Raw genomic sequence first — 23314 nt, forward strand, 5'->3', positions numbered from 1 at the left:
ACAATAAATTCTTTTTTTTTAAAATTTTATACAAGTAGAAGAGATTGTGCGAATTTTCCAAGAGCTCAGGTGGATTGAAGAATTAGATAATCAGCTACTGCTGTGTGTCCTAGACAGACTAAATATATTTAACAATTTTTGTAGGACTGAATAATTCAGAATAATATCTATTTTTTTGGTTGATCTTTGGAAAATTCTTTATGTACGAATTAAATGATTAAAGATTAAATGGTAAACGTACCAGGGGATTGGGGAGGGGAGTTTCTAACTCCAACTAGATCATGTGGGCATTTGTGACTGGTTGCAACCCATAAAATACAGAGGTGGTGTTGTGTATTATTTAAACAACACTAGTTTGGGGGGGGGGGGTGGAATTCTGTTTATGTGTAGTTTAAAATGTGGGAATAAGTATTTCTTAATTGTAAACTTATTTTCTTTTTTCTACTTGATTTGCTGGAGGAAGTGTGCACTGACACATCGGATATTGACCAATGGAGTTGAGGGAGGAGTGTTTGCAGGTGGAAGTGGAGGAAGTAATGGTTCATTAAGATGAGAAATACAGTGAAATTTGTAAATTTTAATGTTATTGGATTAAGCATATAGACAACACTTTTCTTATTCTAATATCCTAATTTCAAAGTATAATCTTCCAAAGTGTGAGCTGCGATATCCTGAATGTAGATCTCTTTAATCCAACAATTCAAACTCTGAATTTAGATCTCTTTAATCTGACAAATCAAACTCTGTGGCTGTTACTTCATGTAGCTTTAATTTGTTGATAAAACAGACAAACATTTTGCGTAGCTTCACATTAAGACTTTCATAATGATGAATAACAAAGCACTTACTGTACATGAAGATACAATGATATAAAAAGCTTATAAAGAGATACACAATGGCACTTAAATAAATATAAAAATTCAAAGAAAAATTTCTGGTGCTCATGCTTCCTTTACATTTGAATGAATAATGAGCAGGCCATTAGTGGGTCAACAGATATTACAATATATTACATCATAGTCACTATGGTAATACTACAAATAATAGCTCTTAAAAAGACAGGCACAAAATTAACTAAGAATTAAAACACACGGTTTTAACCTTTACAAAGTGGGCTGGGAGCCTTTTTGTTTAATTCTAAGGCTAGAGGTGTGGCAATTCTGATGAAAAAACAATTCAATTAAAATCCAAAATGTAGTAACAGATCTTTCAGGGAGATATGTGATGGTACCTTGTCAAATATATTCAGGATTATGAACCCTTCTAAATGTGTATGCACCAAATGTGAATGATGAGAAATTTATACAAGAAACATTCTCAACTTAGCAGAGGCCCCTGAGAATATTCTAATAGATTTTAATTTTTGTTTAGATCTATTTTTAGATAGATCTATGAGAGGAATGATAAGAGCAGCAAAGACTACATTGGAATTAATGAGAGATCTGAACTTAATAGATGCATGGAGGAGAATTCATCCAAGAGAAAGGGATTATTCTTTCTATTCAAATAGATATGATTCTTATTCTAGAAATGATTTATTTTTAATTTCAGCACAAATACAAGGAAGGATTTAAGAAGCAATTGTAAAGCCCGTTAAAGAGAAATAAGTTTACAGATGGAGATTGAATTATTATTAAAAAGAACATATTTTTGTGATTTTATTAGGAGACAAATTCAATTATTCTGTGACACTGTGAATGATAAAGTTTGTAATATGAAATGCTTTAAAAGCAAGTTTGAGAGGTCAAATTAATAGTTTTACTTCTAAAATTAGGAAGGAGTATATGAAAGAGATAGATCAATTAGAACAAGCAATAATGGCTTTGGAAAAAGATCTTCAAAGGAGAAGTTTTGAAGATAAATGTACACAAACAATTGTTATTATCAAGCGGCTCAAATGAGATTTCTCACTTTTTTTGAAGGAGCATAATTAAAATAGAATTGAATAAAATAGGAGAGAGATCAGCAGAGGAATTTATATACAAATGAGATTCAAAATCAACGATTGGTGTCAAAGAAACACCATTGTTGAAACATGCAATTACTGTTTGGAACAAGATAAATGACAAAATTGGAATAAAAGTATATCGTCCATGATGCCTCTCATTCAAAATTATCTTGTACATTTTTCAAATGATAATAAATTTTTAACTGGTTTTGTAAAGGCATTAAAATATTGAAGATTGTTATGAACAAGGCCAAATTGGCATCAATTAAACAATAAATATGGAATAATTAATAATGCTGTTTTTGTTATTTTCAATTGAGAATATTTAGGGGAAAAGTTAGGTCCAATGATGCTGTCATCTACTTGTAGTGAAGTGAAAATTCTTATTAGGAAGGGAAATACTTTGAAGTTTACTTCTGCAATGTACCTTTTATTACAAACAGGAACTTCTAAACATGGAGTCCATAAATCTAGACCGAGATGGGAGCTGGATTTGAATATTGCAATTGATGAGCAAAGATGGTCAGATGTATGTCGAGATTGTATGACAAATACTATTAATGTAAGGTATAGATTAGTTCAATGTAACTTTTTATATCAGCTATATTTGACACCACAAAAATTGAATAGAATGAAATCAGATGAAGAGAGACCTTCTCAACAAGGATTAATTTCAACCTTTTCAAACACTGTTACTATTTACCCAGTAGTCAATGCTTAGGAGAACACAAAGCAGTTACCTTTCTTGTTTTAATATTGCTCATCACACATAAACATTATTTGAAGAACAAGATTCAAAACACCAACTATTTCTCTTTATATTATACATCTCTTTATTTATATATATATATTTCTTTAGGGGTGGGAGGTTTAGGGAGGGAGGGAAGGGGAGGGGTTATAATCATCATGCAATGATTGAAACTCTTAAATTTAAATTCTTATTTGTTTTATTATTTACATGAATGGAATTTTTTTAAAAGAAAATACTAAAAAACAATTGCTGTCAAAGTCTTGATGGATGCAAGCACCAATTGCCTCATTTTTGCAGTGGTCAGCAGAGCAACTGGGCCACTCTGTACCCAAAGATGGCCTCTTCTCATTGCCACCAACTTGCTTCTTCTACTAACTAAAGAAGTTGAAATGAAAATCAAATAACCGGAGTACTGGAAATGGCAAGTAAAAACTGCTGAAAGAATTCAGCAGGTAAGGCAGCACCTGTGAAAAGAGAGCATGTTAGCATTTCAGGTTGAAGACCCTCATTTTAATTTATTCCAGGTATAAATATCTCTGTAAACTCCAAAAGTTGTATTTATGATTTTCTGGGTGATCTCATGTCAGTAACTGTATTCTGCAACACTTGCAAGAGTTTAGAATCTGTAGCCTTCATCCCCCAAGGGCAATGTGTTATAAATATGACAGGATCTCAAAATAAATCTTAAACTTTTAAGATATATAGCACTGAATATGAAGAGTGGCATTAAACATCACTGCTACATTTTAGCTCTGGAACTCAGATGTGATCCTGAAGTTGGATCTTTGCTGTGCAAAACTTTTCATGTGACTGTTGATTTTCCCTGGGTGTTCCAATTTCTTTCCACTTGCCAAATATTATCTGTAAAGTGGTCCTGTATTGGAGGGTGGTAGGAGGAAAGAGCAGGTTGATGGCAGTAGATTATGTAGAAAAAACATAATGAGAGTAGTTAAGAGTTTGTGAGCGAGTGTTTGTTTTCATGTGGTATTTTGTGCTAGTTATACCATTGCATGTGATAATTTGCATTAAAGAATAGCTTGGTGTTCATCAGTGGAAAGATTAATGCCACATATTTGCATTTTATTCTTGACCTTCAGTAAATCCACTGTCTGAACAAAATATGCTTGTGCAATTGTTTGCTGTTCTGTACAGGGAGACAAATTCCCTTCTCATTGAGAAATGTATTGCAAGATGCAATATGAAAAAGCATCAGCCACTACTTGCCATGAAAATCTGAGCCTAATAAGTTCTAAATTTATTGAGTTCTTCTCCAAACACAAGAGACTTAATGAATAGATTAAAATTAAAAAAAATACATTTACCATTTTCTTTAAATATTGATTTTAACCACATGCAAGAATGAGATTAAATATGCCAGGTGTAGACAGAATGAAAGGCAAGACACCAGCCCAAACTCCTTGGGAATAATTGATTTTCTAAGCAATGAGAATACAGATGAAGCTTCAGCAGCTGGTGGATTGGGGCCAGGGAGATGGGTAACATAATGGAGATGGAAATCATACAGCACAGAAATAGCTCAGAGTCCATGCCAGCCTTCAAACACCCCTTTACACTTAATCCTCCCCGTTTTCCCATCAACTTCCCCAGATTGTACCCTTAACCCTAACAGTAGGGGGAATAATTTACTTAGGTCTTTGAAATGTGGAAGGAATCTGGAGCCTACTCAGCAGTATATCAAGGATCACAGAGTTTTTCTTCTTGAAGTGTATAGAGATTTTTAAAAATTATGCAAAACACATTGATCCAACGCCTTGAGGCACTGATATTCATTTGGGCTGTGGCTATAAACCTTCATAAGCAAATTATCTGTTTACATTGATTAGGTACATTGTAAGCAGTAATAGGATACAATTCAGGTATGGTTGTAATAGAAAATATTGTATTCTAATAACTTATTAAACAACATTGTCAGCTCTCACAATAATTAATGTTTGCTTGCTTTGCGGCAGTTGCTTTGACACCAACTAAGAATAACTTGGTTCAAATGCTCATGATTTGAACACAAACCAACAGGATATGGATATTATCAGGAAGCTTTGTGTTTCCTGATCTTCTCAACAAGGATTCATTTCAACCTTTTCAAACACTGTTACTATTTACCCAGTAGTCAATGCTTAGGAGAACACAAAGCAAAGAAGTTACCTTTCTTGTTTTAATATTGCTCACCACAGAAACATTATTTGAGGAACAAGATCCAAAACACCAACTATTTCTTTCAATTTAGAAATATTCACTGATCAATGTTACATGGGATTGCTCCAACATGTCAACATAAAAGGTTTCCACGTTAAATCATCAATCTTGCTTTTCATTCCATAACAAGATTAAAACTGACCAAAATAGATATTCTGCAAACTCTCAACTATGCACGACAGATTTCGATGACATTAAAAGCTCTCAAATCTGCTGGCAAAAAATAATCAGGTGCAGCCTCCTCAAAATAAAGGCCAAGAGAAATAAGGTTCACGAATTTGAGACTATTTTCAAATCTAAACTTTATTTCACCATTTTTTTTATTTGTTGGTTTTATGTGCCTCCATTCAAAAGATGCTTGGGAGAAGTGATGAGACAAACCAAACTAATATTAAGTGATGGCAAAACCTGTACGCTTTTGTAGACATCTTGGTATGGTACTTGAATGCAGATGGGGAAAAGAGAAAAATGTGGAGATGTAGAAAATTACATGGTAAATGGATGGACCAGGGAGAACAGGATAGGATGGGAAACAAGTGGGAATGGGACAAGAAAATTGGGGACATCTTTGCAACAGAGGAAATTCAAGAGCAGTTGGAAGAACTCATTGAGAAGAAAATAGAAGTGACAAGAATATTCCAATAATAAAATTATCCCACTAATTTGAGACCTCTGAATTTTTTTTCTCAACGCAGTATTGAATGAAATCAGTGATCAGTGACCCAAAATGCTCTATGCAGTTCAAACATGTTTTAGAAATTATATATATATAAGCAATTATCCCAAATCCCAAGAGGACAGTTAGAAGGTTACTATTGTTACCTCTTGAGCAAGCTCAAAGTATAACAGATCAGGAACATTCATAGCTGAACACGTTTCGCTAAATATTTAGATTTCTCGGATTTTGATAAGCCAAATTTAATTGGCACGTCCTGGACTTTTTTGCTCAGTGTCCAGTGAAATTCAGTGGTCTCCTTTCACCCTTTACAGTGAAACTTCCAACATTGATAATGGAACCCTCAAATTCCCTCTGTTTCTGCATTATTTTGTGCTTATAAATCATGCAGGTCGGGCAGTATTTGAAAGGCACGTGCATTTATAAATAAATCCAAAGATTTAAACTGACATGAGAAGCTTGTCAAGGAGAAAAGCACTCTTACTCAAATGTTGAGTTGCAAATTCTGGAGAAGATGGTTTGCATAACAGGACAAGCAAGTGAGACATTCAGGTTCTATGTGCAATAGTTCGCATTTGACTTTAATACTAAAGCTGTTTTTTCTGGTTTAATTAGAACAACAAAATATTAGATATATCACTTCAAGTTCTCAATACATACAAAAACATTGTTAATTTAAATATATATTCATATGTATTTGCTTCTGTGAAATTATTCCAATGATCCAGTCCTCATGTTCTTGGTCATTTCTTTTCTCATCTCATTGTGCTTCTTCAAGTCCTGGACCTCATAAGGAAGGCTCGTATCCCAGACAAACAGCTGCGACTGTACTTCTGAAATATTAAATTACAAGTTGATGAAACATCAAGAAATAGAGTTTGAATCACTTATTGTTAATGTTCAATCTTCACACTAAGAGTCTAATTATTGTTATAAAATAGGAAACAAGGAGACTGTGCAAAATGAGTTCAGATCAACAGCAGTCAGGCAATCATGTAACTAATTTTTGTAATGTTCATGAAGTATAAATATTAAGTGAGAATGGTTCTTGACTTTGGGGAATGGGGAAATTGTGGATAAATTTCACTGGTCAGCTGAAAATGAGGGGGTATTCAAGGTTCCTCCTGATTGATGGACACAAAGCCATTAATGGCAGACTCTGCCAGTCACTTAAATTTTCTGATAGTTGTCACATGGTGAATGATCCACACCGTGAATCGGGGAGCAGCTCTTTGGCCTCTGGGAGAGGCAAAATATTTTGGCAATGACACATTTCTTGTGACACACAACAGGGAAAGTCCTCTGCAGTTATCACAGTTGGACATCTCGTTTACTGATAAAAGTCATGAATTCAGAAAATGATATGCTGTAGCCTTGTGACTGAAACTCACTGCAAATAAGGTTAAATGAGTACATCTTTCAAGATTTTAGAAAAGGGTGACAGAGAGACCAAGCATCTTTCTTCACTGGTGGAACAAGGTTGAAGAGGGTGAGTTAAAGTTCCTCAGCATCCACCTATTAGGGGGCCTCTCCTGAAGCTACCACAGGCCTCATCAGCAACAGAGATAAGGTTGGAGCGGCTCATAAGATGGTGTGAGAACAACACCCGAGTCTCAACAAGGTCAAGTCAAAGGAGAAGATTATTGACTTTAGGAAGACAAAGGTCGACCTTTCTCCATTACACATTAATGATTCTTTCCTGGAGAACACAAAGTTCCTTGGTGTGTACATACAGTATGACCTATACTGGACCTACAACACCTCCATGAAGGCACAGCAGTGCCAACATTTCCTAAGGAGGATAAGGCCACAAGCCCCCATCTTGAAAATATTTTACGGGAGTGCAATCGAGAGTCCTGTCTGCCTGCATCATTGCATGGTCTGGTAGCTACAAAGCATCAGACTGGAAGTCAATGCAGAGGGTCATCGAAGCAACTGAGAGGATCCCTTTCCTCTATTGATCACCACCACTGACACCATTGCTTAAATAGGACTCAAAGAATTATAGAAGACCCTAGATGGTGCAGGAGCATCAAAATCAGAACTGCCAGGCTGAGAAATAGCTTATTCCTGCAGGCTGTGAGATTTATGAATAGTATGTGTGTGTGTGTGTGTGTGTGTGTGTGTGTGTGTGTGTGTGTGTGTGTGTGTGTGTGTGTGAGATATATAATATACATAATATGATTACGATTTACTTTGTGGAGCTTTTTTTCTGGTTGGATATGTTTAGTCAGATGATAATGAATGATCAAAGTAACCATGAAAAACCCACATCAATGCCTTTACTTTCTAAGAAAGTCTGAGGAAATTTGGCATGGCATTGAATGGACTATCAAACTTCATAAGTATCCTGTGTAAAGTACTCTGACCAATTGAATCAAAACCTGGTTTGGTAACTTAAGTGTCCAGAAATGCAGACGGCTGTCGAAAGTCCATCACAGACATATCCATTGAAGACATCTATGTAAGGCACTACCACATGAAAGCAGCAAATATCAAAGAATCCCCATAACCATGGTCTGAATTCTTCACCGTTACCTTCAGGTAGAAGGTATAGAAGCCCGAGGTCTGGCACCTCAAGTGCAAGAACAGAAGTTTTTTCCACCAACAGGTTTCCAGCTTATGAACTTTATTTCCTATACTACCCTAACCATAAACTACTCCAGGACCATTAAAAAATCTGTCTACATTTTTGAAATATAATTTTTTAAAAAAACTATCCTTTTATCTTTTTGTCCCATGGCACATTGCTTTAACTTATTCTATTGTTATTTGTGTATCTCAGGAAAATGTATGCGTGCAGCAAGTAAGAAGTTTATATTATAGTTACTTAAATGATAATAAACTCAGGGCTGCAAATCTTTTTAAATTTATCTTGCTGCAATTTTGCAGATCACCTCTAAAACACTTCCTGTGAGAGTTAAGCTAATGGGATATTAGTCAACCTGAGGCACCCACAATCCAGAAATAACGTGATCCAAATAAATATTCTCACTGTATCTTGATATATGCGTCAATAATCTTGACCCTCAGCAATCAAGTAATGATACAGGTACACGATCCTTCATCCGGACATCTAAAATCCGGAAAGCTCCAAAATCTGGCAATTGGGGAGAGAGGCAGCAGCACAAATCGGGTAGCTGAGAGACTGGCAGTGCGAGTTGGGTGGACGAGGGGGGACTGGCAGCGCGAGTCTGGCGGGCGAGGGGGAGACCGGCAGCGCGAGTCGGGTGAGGGACCGGCAGGGGGAGTCAGGCGGGCGAGGTGGGGTGGGGGGAGACGGCAGGGCGAGGGGGGATGGGGGTGGATACAGCAGCACAATTCGGGTGGGCTTTCTGAAATCTCGAAAAATCCAAAATTCGGAACACTCTGTCCCCCAAGGGTTCCAGATAAAGGATCATGTACCTGTATGCAGACAGCACTTGCATTTCTGCATTCTAAGATCTGTGCTTCACATGTTCACTGAAACACACAAGTTGACTCTTACATTCAACATCTGCAAGACAAAGGTCCTATATCATCTTGTTCCATTACATCATTCTCTCCCCCCCCCCCCACCCATCATTCCCCACAATCAGCAAAGTTCATGGCATGAGTCTGGAAATTTTGAACCACTTCCCATTCTCAGTAGACACCTCTAGGTGAAGTCAGACAAAGGTGGAATTTAATATTGGCTTCAATGGGACAGCACAGCCTTAATTTGAAGGTCAACATTTCAGACAGCCAAGTGAGTAGAATGATCCCTACCCATCAATATGATACTGAAAAATGGACCATCTGGAACTGACATTTCAAAGTCTCTCTATAGAACACCAAAACTCTCCATATAAAACACTCCAAATTCAAATAATTCACATGCATGGCTTGAGACTCTCAAAACAGAGTTCTATTCTGAATTCTGTTATTGGAAGAAATACCAAGTCCAGTGAAAAGATATCCTTGAAGTCTTCATGAAGAAATGTAACAATCCCAACTAATTCTTGGGAACATCAAGCCCATGACCTTTCAAAGTGAAGAAGGAACATTCAGAATGATAGTGAGAAGTCTGGAGTGTGGATGAGGAACTCACAGAAGCTTTGAAAAAAAATGAAAGACGCAGACTATCCAAGAAACTACCCACCTGCTCACCCTATCAGGTAACACCCTGCCCATTTGTGTAATTTCTGCAATTCACACATGGATTTTCTGAGCTACCACAGAATCAACAGTACAGAGAGAAACTAAGTCATTCTTCCTCTCAAGGGACTGTCTACAAATGAGAAATACTAATAAGGATATCAGATATAAACTCTTTTGCTTTTTTTTCCAATTAGTGCTACACACATGGCAAATATAGCATCTCATCTAAAAGGAAGCAACTCTGATGGCAAAAATAATTTATCAGATTTGCACAGAATCAGGATTTCAGAATCAAAATTTATTGTCATGAACATGACACGAAATTCATCATTTTGTGGCAACATCACAGTGCAAACATTTATGTAAACCACTTTACAAAATAAATTAAAATAGTGCAAGAAAAAAAATCAAAGTAAGGCACTGACTGTGGTTTATGTCCATTCAGAATCTGATGGCAGAAGGGAAGAAGCTACCTTTGAGCCACTGAGTATTTTCAGGCTCCTGTACCTTTTTTCCGATGGTAGCAGAGTGAAGAGGGTGTGACCTGGGTGGTGGGGATCCTTGATGATATAGACTGCTTTCTTAAGAGATGCTTCCTCTTGTAGATGCCCTCAATGGAGTTAAGACTGGTGCCTGTGATCTCCCAGCCTGAGTTAACAACCCTCAGTATTTTCTTGTCCTGAGCATACCAGATACCAGCCAGAATGTTTTCCACGGTACACCTCCAGAAGTTTTCAAAAGTCTTTGGTGATGATACCAAATCTCCTCGAACTCCTCACAAAGTACAGCCGCTGACAAGCCTTCATGTTTGCTTCGACATGGAGGCTCCAGGACAGATCTTCAAAAATGTTAACACCCAGAAATTTAAAGCGTTTGACCCTCTCCACTCCTGAGGCCTTGAGGAGGACTGATTTGTGTTCTCCTGACTTCCTCCTGAAGTCCACAATCATCTCCTTGGTTTTGCTCCTTGGTTGTTGGTGTGACACCACTCAACTAACAGATCTAATTCTTTCTTGTTCACTTCCTCATTTTCATTTGTGATTCTGCCGACAACCATGGTCATCAGCAAATTTGTCGTAATTTTTTTGTTTATTGCACCATGAACCATATCAGAAATTATATATACAAGTGTTCATCTCAGTGACATTTTTTTTTGGAAAATTTGTTGATAGCATTGGGTTTTTGCCTAGCAACACAATCATGGGTGTAGAGTTGAATGGGTGTAGAGTAGACCCAGACTTCTGGACTGAAGTCTTTGGAATGGAATATCAATCTACAACCTTCTGATTCAGAGGCAAGAATGGTGGTACTTGAGCCTAATTCTGTTCACTTCACAATTTCAAGTCATCAGAAAACAGACCATACCTCTCTGCCATTTGTTGTTTTCAAAATATTCTTTATTGACATTTCCTAGAATCAGTAGGACAGTGCAATGGGATTCTTTTCCTAAAACAAAGAATTAGATATCAAGCTTCAATAAAAAATGTATTGAAAAATAAATAATCTTAACTCCATAATGAAGACAATGCAGAAATGGTGAAGATGAAGACTGTTCTACATGAGGAATATCTATTAAGTGTCTATTTGAATAAACCACATAATTTACTATTAAATATTCATATTTATAAATGGATGCCATCTTATTGTCATAATAGTTATTCTATACAGTAACAGGCCCGAAAGCCCACCAAGTTGACACCAATCATCAACCACCCATATACAGTATTCTTTATCAATCCCACCTCACCTCGTCAGGGACCACCTGCTTGATCCCAAAATAACTGTATTCATTTCAGATATAGGGTCTCAAAGAGGCATGTATTCGTTTAAAGTAGCATTTTAAATATAGAGTTAAATGAATAACTATTTGTAATGTCATAGTACCAAGTATTCTGTGACACCTCCATCATGTACCATCCATCAATCAGTTGGGAATAGAATCCATTCAGAAAATTCTGAGGAACTCTTCAATTGTACATATTTCAATCATACATTTGCACACACTGTGTTTCACAAATTCTGCTATTTTAAAATAAGGGTCAAAACTAAATCTTTCCATGCCAAAATTTGGATAGTCTGTTTATAAACAACTATATCAGCTGCCTTCAGAAATTATTCCAATCACAACCCCACGAAGCCTACCCATTAGAGAACACTTGATTTTCAAATAAAAACTTTTGACTCTCAAGATCTTACCAATTTGTGTTGCCACCATACTTCTAATTGAGTGGCAAAATTTATCCATTATACAAATGGGTTGCTGAGTAGAAAGGTCAAACAATATGATGTCACCCCCTCCTGTTCCAATCCAAAGGGTGGCTGGCTTTTGAAGATGAAGAGCTTTCACTCGAGCAGAGAAAGGGTCATTTCTAAGGAAATTATTTTCATGATAAATATTTATGTACATTTGAATAATTTATTTTTTTCATTCAACATAACATTAATGAACAGAAAATGGCTTCATTAAGGTGTGAAAATAAAAGTCATCATGTTAATTTGTATTGGATGGCATGTTTTATTTCAGTAACGTAATGCCAAAAATCAATTTAGCCCTGTGTATATTTCCTTTTCAAATCATCTCCATCATACAATATCACCTGTCTATTTATGATGCAAGTCACATTTCCAACACTGAGATGATTTGGTCCCCAGGGCAGCAAGTTCAGTCTTCAAACATTTTTCGCACATTGCCTACATGGTTCTGTGGGTGACCATTGGAGGATATCATGAATTTAATTCCACAGTGATAACTTTGGAGGCCCAAGTCCAAGTAAAAGACTGGTTTCTATCAACATCACTCAGTAACCAACTGCCAATAAGTATGATCTAAAACAGTTACATGGGATAAATAATCAGATAATATACACCTAATCTCTATGAATAATTAGTGAGTTGTAAGACAAGATCATAAAATTATTAATATTCCAAAGCTTTCTGAAGTTGACTAAATACTTACTTAAGAATTGAAGCGCAGTCAATAGATAAATTAATTTTGTCTACAGTTTTGTTCCACAGTTCAACAATATGGCTGCCCTTCTTCACTAGATAAATATAATTATCAATCACCATTGTGACAATATTTCCATTATTATATTTATGTTGTGTTCTGCAAAAAAAAATAACAGTGATATATTTTCAATTACGTTCTGTGGTTTGTAACAGTGACAATTCAAGAAATTTTTCTCTATGAAAATGAAGATCTACCGGGACCAATGCCTGAAGAGGGCGCACAAAATCAGTGAACCAGTGCGGACTCGAAAGGCCAACATGGCCGGTTTCTGCTCCGTAAATGGTTATATGGTTATATGGAAACAAGCGTTTTATGAGATTTCTACATGGGAGACTGTCCATCCTCTTCCAAACAGTCAAACCTGAATGGTTTTTTTTAAAAAAAAAGCGGAGGTTTGCTTGATAGTTTTTTTTTGGAAATATTTTACAGAAACAGTACGTGCCATATGATCTGACAGTTTATATGACATTGTTGTAAATATAACTGTACACATCAGAGGTGTTGAATACCAGAGTTTTGTTCATCTTAAAAAAAAAAATCTGATTTTGCCAGAGGCTTCATTAATGCACTGAGACCACACATTGAGCATTGTCTGCAGTTGTGGTTACCCGACAATTGGAAAGATACTATTACGTTGGAAAAGATGCAGAAAAATAAATCAAGACAAGGTTTCTGAGTAACAGAGAGAGGCTGGGAGTTTTTGTTGGAGTATCAGAGAGACTGAGGAGAATGTTTTTGAGGTATACAAAATGATGGGTGACATCCATTGGAAAAAATCAATTTTTTTCTCCCAGAGGGCACAGATGCAAGAGGCGAGGGGAAAGATTTAAAAGAGAATTGAGGAGCAACTTTTTCACATGGAGGGTGGTATATGTGAGGGATATGCTCCCTTTATAAAGCAGTGCTGACTATCACTGAGAAGAGTGAACTTCTCCAAATGCTCATAAATCCTTAAGAATCTTCTCCAATTGTTTGTACACCACTGATGTAAGACTCATTGATCTATAATTCCATAGATTCTCCCTATTATCTTAACAAAAAACGGGGACCATCTTTGCCATTCTCCAATCCTTCAGCATCTCCTGTGGCCAAGAAGGATGCAAAGTTCATCACCAATGTCTGAGCAATCTCTTCCCTCCCTTCCCATAGCAATATGGGGTACATCCCATCTGGTCCCAAGGACTTATCAGTCTTAATGTTTTAAAGAAGATCTAGCACTTCCTCTTTCTTAATTTCAATGTGTTTCATCAAGAACCTTGTTCAATTCTGACCTCACCATGACTCAAGCATAGAATGCTACTTGCCAAGCTCCTTTTCTAGATCTCCTAAATGCTTTCTTAAGTTCATTCATGGCTAACATATAATTTTCATGAGCCCTTCCTGTACTTTGCTTCCTATATCTAATGTATGCTTCTCATAACCAGCTGCCTCACCGGTTTTGTCTTTTCCTACCATCTTATTCCTATCTCTGTGGGACAAACCTTTCTAGAACCCTAAGCAAGTGGTGCCTAAACATCTTCCACATTACTTCTGTGCTTTCGCCTGAGAACACCTGTTCTTAATTAACTCTTTCTTGTTCCCGCTTCATCCCTTCATAATTAACCTTTCCTTAATTAAATATTTTACCATGTTGTCTGTTTTTATCCTTTTCCATAGCAATGCTAAAGCTCAGGAAGTCAAGGTTACTAAGTTGAGCTGATGGGCCAATTTTGGTAACTCAATTATTCTAAAAATTAAAGATCTATTTAAGCAAACATTTTTAATTGTACCGTATTTATTATTTCATTCTCCTCGTCAAAGAGCAGGAGGTCCAGAACATTTTCATAGACTTCAAAGGATGTAGAATTGGTAATGAGTTTTGCCTGTTAAATTGTAATTCAGAGGGATCTTGGGGTCTAGGACTTTAGATCTCTCAAGGATGTTATGTAAGTTGATAAGAGTGGTTATGGTATGCTGCCACTCATTATTCAAGGGATTGAGTTCAAGTGCATGAGGTAATGTTGCAGCTCTACAAAACTCTGGTCAGACCACACATGAGAGTTTTGGTCACTTCATTACAGAATAGATATGGAAGCTTGAGAAAGAGTGCAGAGGAGATTTGTAAAGTTGTTGCCTAGATTGGAAAACATGCCTTATGGAGCGAGGTTGACAGTGCAATGTTTTTTTTCTGAAGTGACAAAGGATGAGAGATAACAATAGAGGATTACAATATTATGAGAGGTGAATAGCGAACACCTTTTCCCTGGGGAGACAATAGCAAATACCACAGGACATCTGTTTAAGGCCAATGGAGGAAAGTTTTGGGGAAAGGACAGAGCTACTTTATTTTAAAAAAACAAATATTGGGGTGGCTGGAATGCATCGTCAGGAGTGGTGATGGAGGCTAGTACATGAAGGACATTTAAAACTCATATATACACATGGATGTAAGAAATAGAGGTGATGGGTGTGAGGAAGGAAAGGATTAGATTATTGAGGAGTATGTTTACATAGATGGCACAACATTATTTGAGAATTTTAAAGTTCACACAACAAAATTAAAGAATCCATCTTTAAACAAAAAATCTAATAACTTACAGTGGTTTAGTTTTTGTCTCTATCATCTTCTGAACTGTAAAATCACAGTTCAGTGATATAACCTTTGTTCCACAGCCAGCCCAGAAGGTCATCTGTCCAGATTCATTTAATGTACTCAAACACATCAAAGGAGTACTGATGTCACCTATATCCACAACTTTCAGTGGTGCACCATCTTGATACTTTGGATCACAATCAACCACAAACCATGTAAAATATACAATAATTAGTTAGAATTCTTCTTTTTACATTTGCTGAGATCAACACACACTGCTAAAACACCTGCAAAAATTCAAAGCCAAATAAAACAACATTGCTTGCAGTAAAAAAAAGCAATAGTTTCAGACAGGCCAGAAGGAAGAAAGACGTATTCCCTGGATGAGAGGGCACAGATTCAGAATTTTGGATCGGCCATTTAAGACTGAAATTAGGAAAATTTCTTCACTCAGAATGGTAAATGTTTGAATTCTTCAACCTGTCAGCTAATGAGATGCAGTTGTTGCATTAATTAAATACCCAGGTCAACAGATTTTTAACTATTGGAGGAATCGAGTGTTGTGAGGATAGTGTGGAAAGTAATGAAGTAAGACCCCAGTATCTGGCACATATGGGGATTGGTAGGTGCAGTATTGGTTGCTTGAGATTTACTCCTACAGTGCTTAATATTCCTGCATTAAGAATAAACAGTTTACAAGACAAAAATAGTATATTGAACCTACACTGAACAAATTTCACTTGTATAAATACGTTAATCAATGCATTTTACTTTATTTCCAGTCACATTCTTTGAAAACATTTAACAGTCGCAGCATCTGCAGGTTCCTCCCCCTTCAAAAAACCTATTTCTCAGGTTCCATTTCTTAAGGTTCGGGACAGATTATTCAGGCAGATTTGATATTTACAAAGGAGAAGCAAAAAGGAAAAGGAGAAGAAGTGGTTTTCTTTATAAAGGATGTATTCTGAAGAATGACATTGCTTCATAATTTCAAGATATCCTATCAGTTAAAAGGAGATGGGAAAATAGTATGGCAAGGAAGCCTGGGTGGGAGTAGTGTATTGTAACCTTCCAACCATCCTCCCCTCACTCTTCTCAAACATAGCTATAAATCAAGTATAAGTCAAGACTAAATCAAGAATTAACAGTAACCTGTAGGCTGATTTTAGGATCATATTAATTGTTAACAATAGCTATGAGGACATAAAACACATACAAGATTTTTATATATAAATATATATATCACACACACACACACACACACACACACACACACACACACACACACACGTAATTGTTTAACTTTTTGGAGCAATTTTTGGGTCAAATTTGTGGGGGGGGGTCAACTTTTACACGGGTCATACTTTTGACCACTATAAGTACCCAAGTCTTTCAATGCTGGGGCATCAGGAGCTTGGATGGGCAGGCAACCAGGGCATCGGGAGTTCCAGTAGGCTGGCAGCAGGGGCAATGATCCACGGTCAGGGCATCAGGAGCTCAGATTGTAAGTGGTTGGGGTGCCAGGAGCTCAGATGGGTGGGCATTTGGGGCATTGGGATCTTAGATGGGTGTACAACAGGGGCAAAGATCTGCGGTCAGAGACCAGATGAGCAGGCAGTCAGAGCCTCAGGAGTTCAGAATAGCAAGGGGTTGGGGAGAGGATACACGGTCAGGGCATCAGGAGCTTGGATGGGTGGGCAGTTGGGGCTTGGGATAGGAGATGGGCAGCTGGGGCGAGGATCCACGGTTGGGGCATCTGCTGTTTGGATGGTGGGGGGGATGGGGTGAGTGGCCAGAGGGAGGATCCATAGTCAGGGCATTGGTACCACTGATGGGTGGGCAGTTGGGGCATTGGGAGCTTGGATGTGCAGGCATTCGGGGCACCAGGAGCTCAGATGAATGGGCAGCTAGGTATATACGATAGTTATTTGAAGCATGAGTTTGAGAAAACAAATGAATGAGCATAATATTTAAGATCTAGTGTTTTGTACTAAAGATTTACAAGACTTGGTGGAAAGGACAGTGCTATAACCATACTTGCTGACGATACAAACACAGATGGGTTAATAAGTTGCAAGGAAGATGCAAAGAGCCTCAAAAAGAATATAGAAAGGCTAAGTGAGTGGGAAAGATGTTGCTGGATGCGAGATTATTCATTTTGGAAGAATGAAAGACGAATTAAAATTTAAATGTAGTATGATTACAAAAGGACAAAAAAAGTTGGTGTCCAGATTCAGTGATTAGAAAAGTCAATTGGCTATTGATGTTTAATGCCAACAGTGCAAGGTCTAAAAGTGGGAAAAGTTTGACAACTCTTTATCAGTGAAATCACATCTGGAGCACTGCATTAGTTTTTTTAAAATCTTTGTATGTAAGGAATGATGAACTTGCATTTGAGAAAGGGCAATACACAGAAGCCCTGTAGAAACTCATCGGATCATGCAGCAAAGGGTAACCAACATTTCAGGCTTGATCCCTTTGTTGAGATATGCTTTTTGCCCATACCAAAAAGAGCACGATCAAAACAACAAAGACAGAGAAGGCAAACGTGCAGAGTGGTGGTGTGCCATTTAGTGCTGCTGTCTCACATCTGTGAGAACCTAGGCTAGAACCTGATCAAAGGGTGGTCTTTGAATGCTAGACCAGGTAGGTTTTCGGCTTGTGCTCTGGTTTCCCCCCACATTCCAAAGGACACAAGGGTGGGTTAATTTGGACTACAAGTTACCCCTCGCGGTTGTTTGACTCACTGATCTCCTCCAGCAGATTGTGCTTCGCTTCAAAAAGAGAGTTGATGAAGATAGAAGAGACAAATGTGAGGCAAGAAGTTTGATGAGGGGTTGCTCTGAGATCCAGAACCTGAATATGAAGTGAAGCCAGTGAAAAGGATTTCAAGAGTTCTGGCCGTTGCAGAGGAGGATATTTCTGGATATTCGCATTTAATTGCATGTGCATTAAGTTCCATCATATGGTCACAAAGTCACCATCGTATCAAAAATTTCAGACTTTTTTTTCCCCATATACTGTCATTGTTAGGCAACAGAAAATAATTAGAAAGTGCCCAATGGTTGGATCTTCAGGAAGTGAGGAATATTGATAAAGAAAACTAAATGTATATGATTCAATCAAGTCTGTAAAGTAGGATTAAAACCAGACGAGAGTAAATCACATTCAATGAGAAAACTAAGGAAAGCCACAGGAGAGAACAATTTATTCACTTGCATCAATGGTTAGGAACTGATTATGTGGAATAATGAGGAATCATTCCCCAAGCCATATACATGACCACAAAATATTTGGGTCTTTAATAAGAGTCATTTCAGTGGTGTGGCAGAAGCAGACACTTCATTGTGAAATTATAGGAATGAAAAGTTTTTGCCTTCTAAGACTGTCTATTTCAAAACTTTGAAGACCAATGACAGATTTGAGATTAATTAGGTTTTTTGAAAAGTTTGGTTGGATATTCAAATGAATTTGACAGAGGGGATTACTTGATGGTCAGATTCTTATAAATAAATCATAACAGAGGTCACATGGTCAGACATTTGGTGGGACTGAGGCAAATAGTGCAAAATGGATTTCATAAAAGAGTTCAGAATGAATACTGGGAGGAGGGACATTTCATGTGTTGAATTCATGGTATACTTTGCAAGCATTTACAAATAGCTCCAACCATTTTCAAGATAAGCTTACCTTGACTGTAGTGTCTTTAAACACAGCAAGCTTCCCATCTGCTGTCCCCACCAAAAGCAAGTTGTCTTCTTTGCTAGGGACGATACAACAGCATAATGATGGAAGGAATTTCATTATCCCTTACAACTTCAAGGTCAAAAATTAAATTTAAAATGGTCATCATATAGTGATGAGGAAAAATTGGCAGCGGAGAACTCCCAGTTACAGCACTGCAATGATATGTTTTTGAGGTTTACACGGTGGCCAGGACAGCCCTTCTTCAATATAGTGGCAAATTATCTTTTACATCACCCTGAAACAGTGAACAACCTGATTTTAGTCTCATTAGTCTCAAGGTAACATATTGATATGATCACACCCCCTCAAATATCACACCTCTTGATGCACAGTACCAGCCTTAACTTGCGTTCAAACATTTGGAATGTGATTAGAACCTAAATCTTTGATTCCAGCTCTTCCAGCTGAAAACCCTGTTGTATTTTCCCAAATCTGTTACTTCAATAACTCCAATTATTGACAGCATTTCAAAACTGAATATCTTTTAAGCGGCACGTTAATTCATTTGCTGGGCTATTTCAAAGGGAATCATGAGTCAAATGCAGTAGAAGATTTCACAAAAGATGGTCAATCTAAATACAGTAATCCAAATGTGCTAACTATCTGAAGACATAGAACTATAAAACACAAGGGGCCTGTCAGCCCACAATGCCTGCATTAAGCATGATGCCAAATAAATCTAAAACTCGATTGCTTGCATTTGATGCATCTTCTAAGAAGCTTCATAAATTCTATCACATCTGCTTTAACTACATGCACCCACCACTCTCTGTGTAAAATGAATTTGCCCTACACACCTTTAAAGTGCTCCTCTTCACCTACCCTGAAATAAAATTTCTCTCATCATTTAAAAAATGCTGTCAGGTCTCCCTTAGCTTCCATGCTCCAGAGAAAAAAACCCACATTTGCCAATCTCTACTGATAGCTCACACCCTAAATCCAGGCAGCATCCGATCCTTTCCAAAGCCACTACATATTTGCTGTATCGGGCCAAATCGAATTCCAAATGTGACCAAGCCAAAGTTTTGCAGCTGCAAAATCAGCTTAATTCTTAAACCATAGGCCCCAACCAATGAGGGCATACATGCCATATGCCTTCTTTACCACATCTGCTTTCATAGACATTTTCTGTAAGCTTGGATCCATTGATCCCTCTCCACATCAATGCTATTAAGTGTCTTGCCATTAACTGAATATTTTCCCCTGTTACAAGCCCAGAGGATTCCAGGACAAATTCACCAGGACAAATGGTTACTTAAACAAAAGTTGCTTTCAGTTATCTTTAAACATGAAAACAGAATCACACTTTAACTTATCACTATTGACTTAACCCCCTTCTAATTCTAAGCGCACGTGTATGTATTGTGTGTGTAAGTTCAGAAAAGTTATTTGGTTCACAGTCCAATCTCACTTCTCATTCCTCCAAGTTCACTGGTTGCAGGCAATTCTTAGACTGTGCACAGAATTTAACGTTTGTAAAGTTCACCAGGCTTTGGTGCTTGAAAGTTAAATGGTTACTGCTCAGGAAGGTTCTTATTGGTTTTAAGAGAGAAATTTGTTGTACGCTGGACACCCACAACTGATTCCTTTTTAATCAGCCACTTCAGTGTCTTGCCGAAGAAAGTTGCCCCCTCAGGGTTCTCCAGATGATAACCTCTTTCTTTTAGGTCACCACAGAGTTCCTTTTTGTTTCTCTTATTTCGTGAAACATTAGACAGCCAATCCTCTCCTCTTACATGAACCACAAGGGCTTTGACCAGGCTGAACTAAGCACTCGCAACCTGCCTTCCAAATGGGGTTTTCCACAAGCTTGCCAGCTTGTCCTGTTCCAGTCCCAGCTGCTGCTGCTGACTGTTGTACTGCAAAACTGAATTCTCTCTCTCGCTCTCTCTGAGAGAAAACGTGTTTGACACTCTCTGCTTGCAAAACCACATGACCCTCCAGACAATCTGTGGCTCCGACAAGTTCTTTCATTTGTTGCCTTTTTGTAAGCAACAATCCATTAGTGAAGTCTCTTGGGCACCCTCTAAATTTTTTAAAGGCTCTGGAGCCAATATGTCTAGCATTGGCATGCTCCAGTATTTTAAATTAGATCTATTTTAAGGTTTTTGTATATGACGTACACTAACAAACCTGCCCCAATTTATTGCCCAAAAGCATATCTATATACTATCACACCCCTTGTATTTGACTAGATTAAATTCCATCTGCCATTTCTCTGCCCACATCTTTAACTGATCATGTCTTGCTCTCTTCTTTGATAGCCCTCTCCATATACTACAACGCTACCAATCTTTGCGTTATCTCCAAACTTATTAATTCATCCACTTATATCTTAATTCAACTTATTTATACACCATAAATAGATTAGACAAATAGCAAAGGTCCCAATACCAGTGCCTGCAGAACACCACTGGTCATGAACCTCTAACCAGAAAACACCTATTTATCATTAGCCTCACAACCATCTTCATCACCTGCTTAAAAAAAAACCTCAAAATTAAATAATATGCAACATGCCTCTCAAAAGGCCATGCTGATTATCCCTCATCTGGCCATACCTTTCCAAAAGTGCGCAAATCCTATACTCCTCAGAAACTTCCATGCGAATGATGTGAGGCTGTGGCAATTTCCATCAATTATAATATGAGTTATTTGGTATTATTTTATGGAGCTGCCCAATTGTACAAGTATATACATTGGTATTTCATTACTGGCTGCATGATTTTACAGGATCAGAAAATAATTTTACAGATTTCACAAAAATATTTTAATTGTAAAAATAAGTCAAGGGATTATGTTCTGGTCCAGCTTCACTCTCTTTCAGATGGAGCGTCTTTACTCACACCCAAAGAAGTTTCAGCAAACTATATCTATATCTATATCTATCACTATTTTGTGGTTATCATAGCAATATGAATCAATCAATCAAAAACTTGATTCAAAGAAATCAGCTGCATTTTAATGAGTCTGATTTTGGCTTAGATACACTGGATTTTCATAGACATAGCATCTGCACTTGTGTAATCAATATCACACAAGCTGATTAGAAAGTTTCTCGAAATAGAAATGTTACTCCTGCTTCAAATCATACCAACCTATTCTTTGAATGATTGGTGCAGAACAAACAAGTAATAGAATCAGACATCTTCCGAAGCTGATGAATAGACGGTACATCTTCTGTGCTGACTACCCACAAACGTCCATATTGTGTGCCAGCAACAACCCAGTTAACTTGTTCACCAATCACACTTACGAATGCAAGACACAAAATGCAGTTGTCGTTAATATCCTGGAAAAGAATTTTTTAAAATCAGTAATAAATGCATTTTAAATGAGTGGTGATTTGACTCTTTTTAAATTGTCATTCAATGATTCTAATGAAAACATTTATCATTCTTCCCCCAAATGGCATTTTAAGTTTACAGAGTGTTGTCTGCACATGGTATGAGGGATAAAGCATTTTGACATAAACTGCTCTTGCCATAACATTACAAGGGAGCATTTAATGGAACAATTTGTATTTTCCAGATTCCTTAAAACCTGGTCACATTTGAATTTGACCCTTTTGTGGTTCCTTGCCATTTTCTTCCTCTCCCATTATCTGTTATTTCCATGTGCAATAATTTTTTTTTTTTGAAACTTTAATTATTAATTTTAACATATGAAGAAAGTAAGTAATTCACGTACAGAAAAAATACAAAATAAAGTATATGTGCAATAATATTATTTTTCAATTTTCTTTCCCCTTGTTTCCCAAATTTATTCAGACTAATAATGACTATAATATTAGTGAATATCTTAGACAACATTCTATATTTTCAGCTGATTTTAGCATCTGCAATCATTTGTCTCCAGTTTATTATTCCACCGCAAAATCTCTTCAAGACAGGTCAACATTGAAGAAGCATTCCTCTCTCTTCAATTAATCCCTTTCTCACTGCTCTATGAGAGAAGCTTCTGATGCTCTGATTCTTTGACTATGTTCTTACCAAGACTCAATACTACAGCTAAGTGACCTTCTTCACTCCCTCCAAACAGAACAGGGATAGGAATCCCCAATTGTCACCTTTCATCCTACTAGTCTCTGCATCCAGCACATCATCCTCCATCATTTCAGATTATGAGCCTCCTCTATCTTCTTCTGATCCACCTCAGTCTTCCCCTTTCCCCTCCTCAGTGCCTCCCTTCTCCTAAATTTCCTACCCATTCTCATCCCCTCCTACTTCTGGTTCCATCTTCTTCTACCCACATTTCACAAACATGTCCCCTCTCTA

At 37.3% G+C, this 23314-nt stretch overlaps 1 protein-coding gene across 4 annotated transcripts in view; it reads right to left on the reverse strand.

Annotated features, from left to right (window-relative positions):
- Positions 1-5198: 5198 nt before the first annotated feature.
- Positions 5199-23314, reverse strand: part of lrrk2 (leucine-rich repeat kinase 2) — a 145414-nt gene continuing 127298 nt past the window's right edge. For all 4 annotated transcript variants that reach the window (XM_069910021.1, XM_069910024.1, XM_069910023.1 and 1 more), the window contains 7 exons: positions 22136-22329; positions 18981-19053; positions 15296-15477; positions 12665-12814; positions 11905-12077; positions 11074-11154; positions 5199-6422 (listed from right to left, as the gene is read on the reverse strand). In XM_069910021.1, the coding sequence (XP_069766122.1) occupies positions 6301-6422; positions 11074-11154; positions 11905-12077; positions 12665-12814; positions 15296-15477; positions 18981-19053; positions 22136-22329 (975 nt within the window). In that variant the 3' untranslated portion in view covers positions 5199-6300. The remainder of the gene's footprint in view (positions 6423-11073; positions 11155-11904; positions 12078-12664; positions 12815-15295; positions 15478-18980; positions 19054-22135; positions 22330-23314) is intronic.

The sequence above is a fragment of the Narcine bancroftii genome, chromosome 13 (assembly GCF_036971445.1).
Source record: "Narcine bancroftii isolate sNarBan1 chromosome 13, sNarBan1.hap1, whole genome shotgun sequence".
Classification (NCBI taxonomy): domain Eukaryota; kingdom Metazoa; phylum Chordata; class Chondrichthyes; order Torpediniformes; family Narcinidae; genus Narcine; species Narcine bancroftii.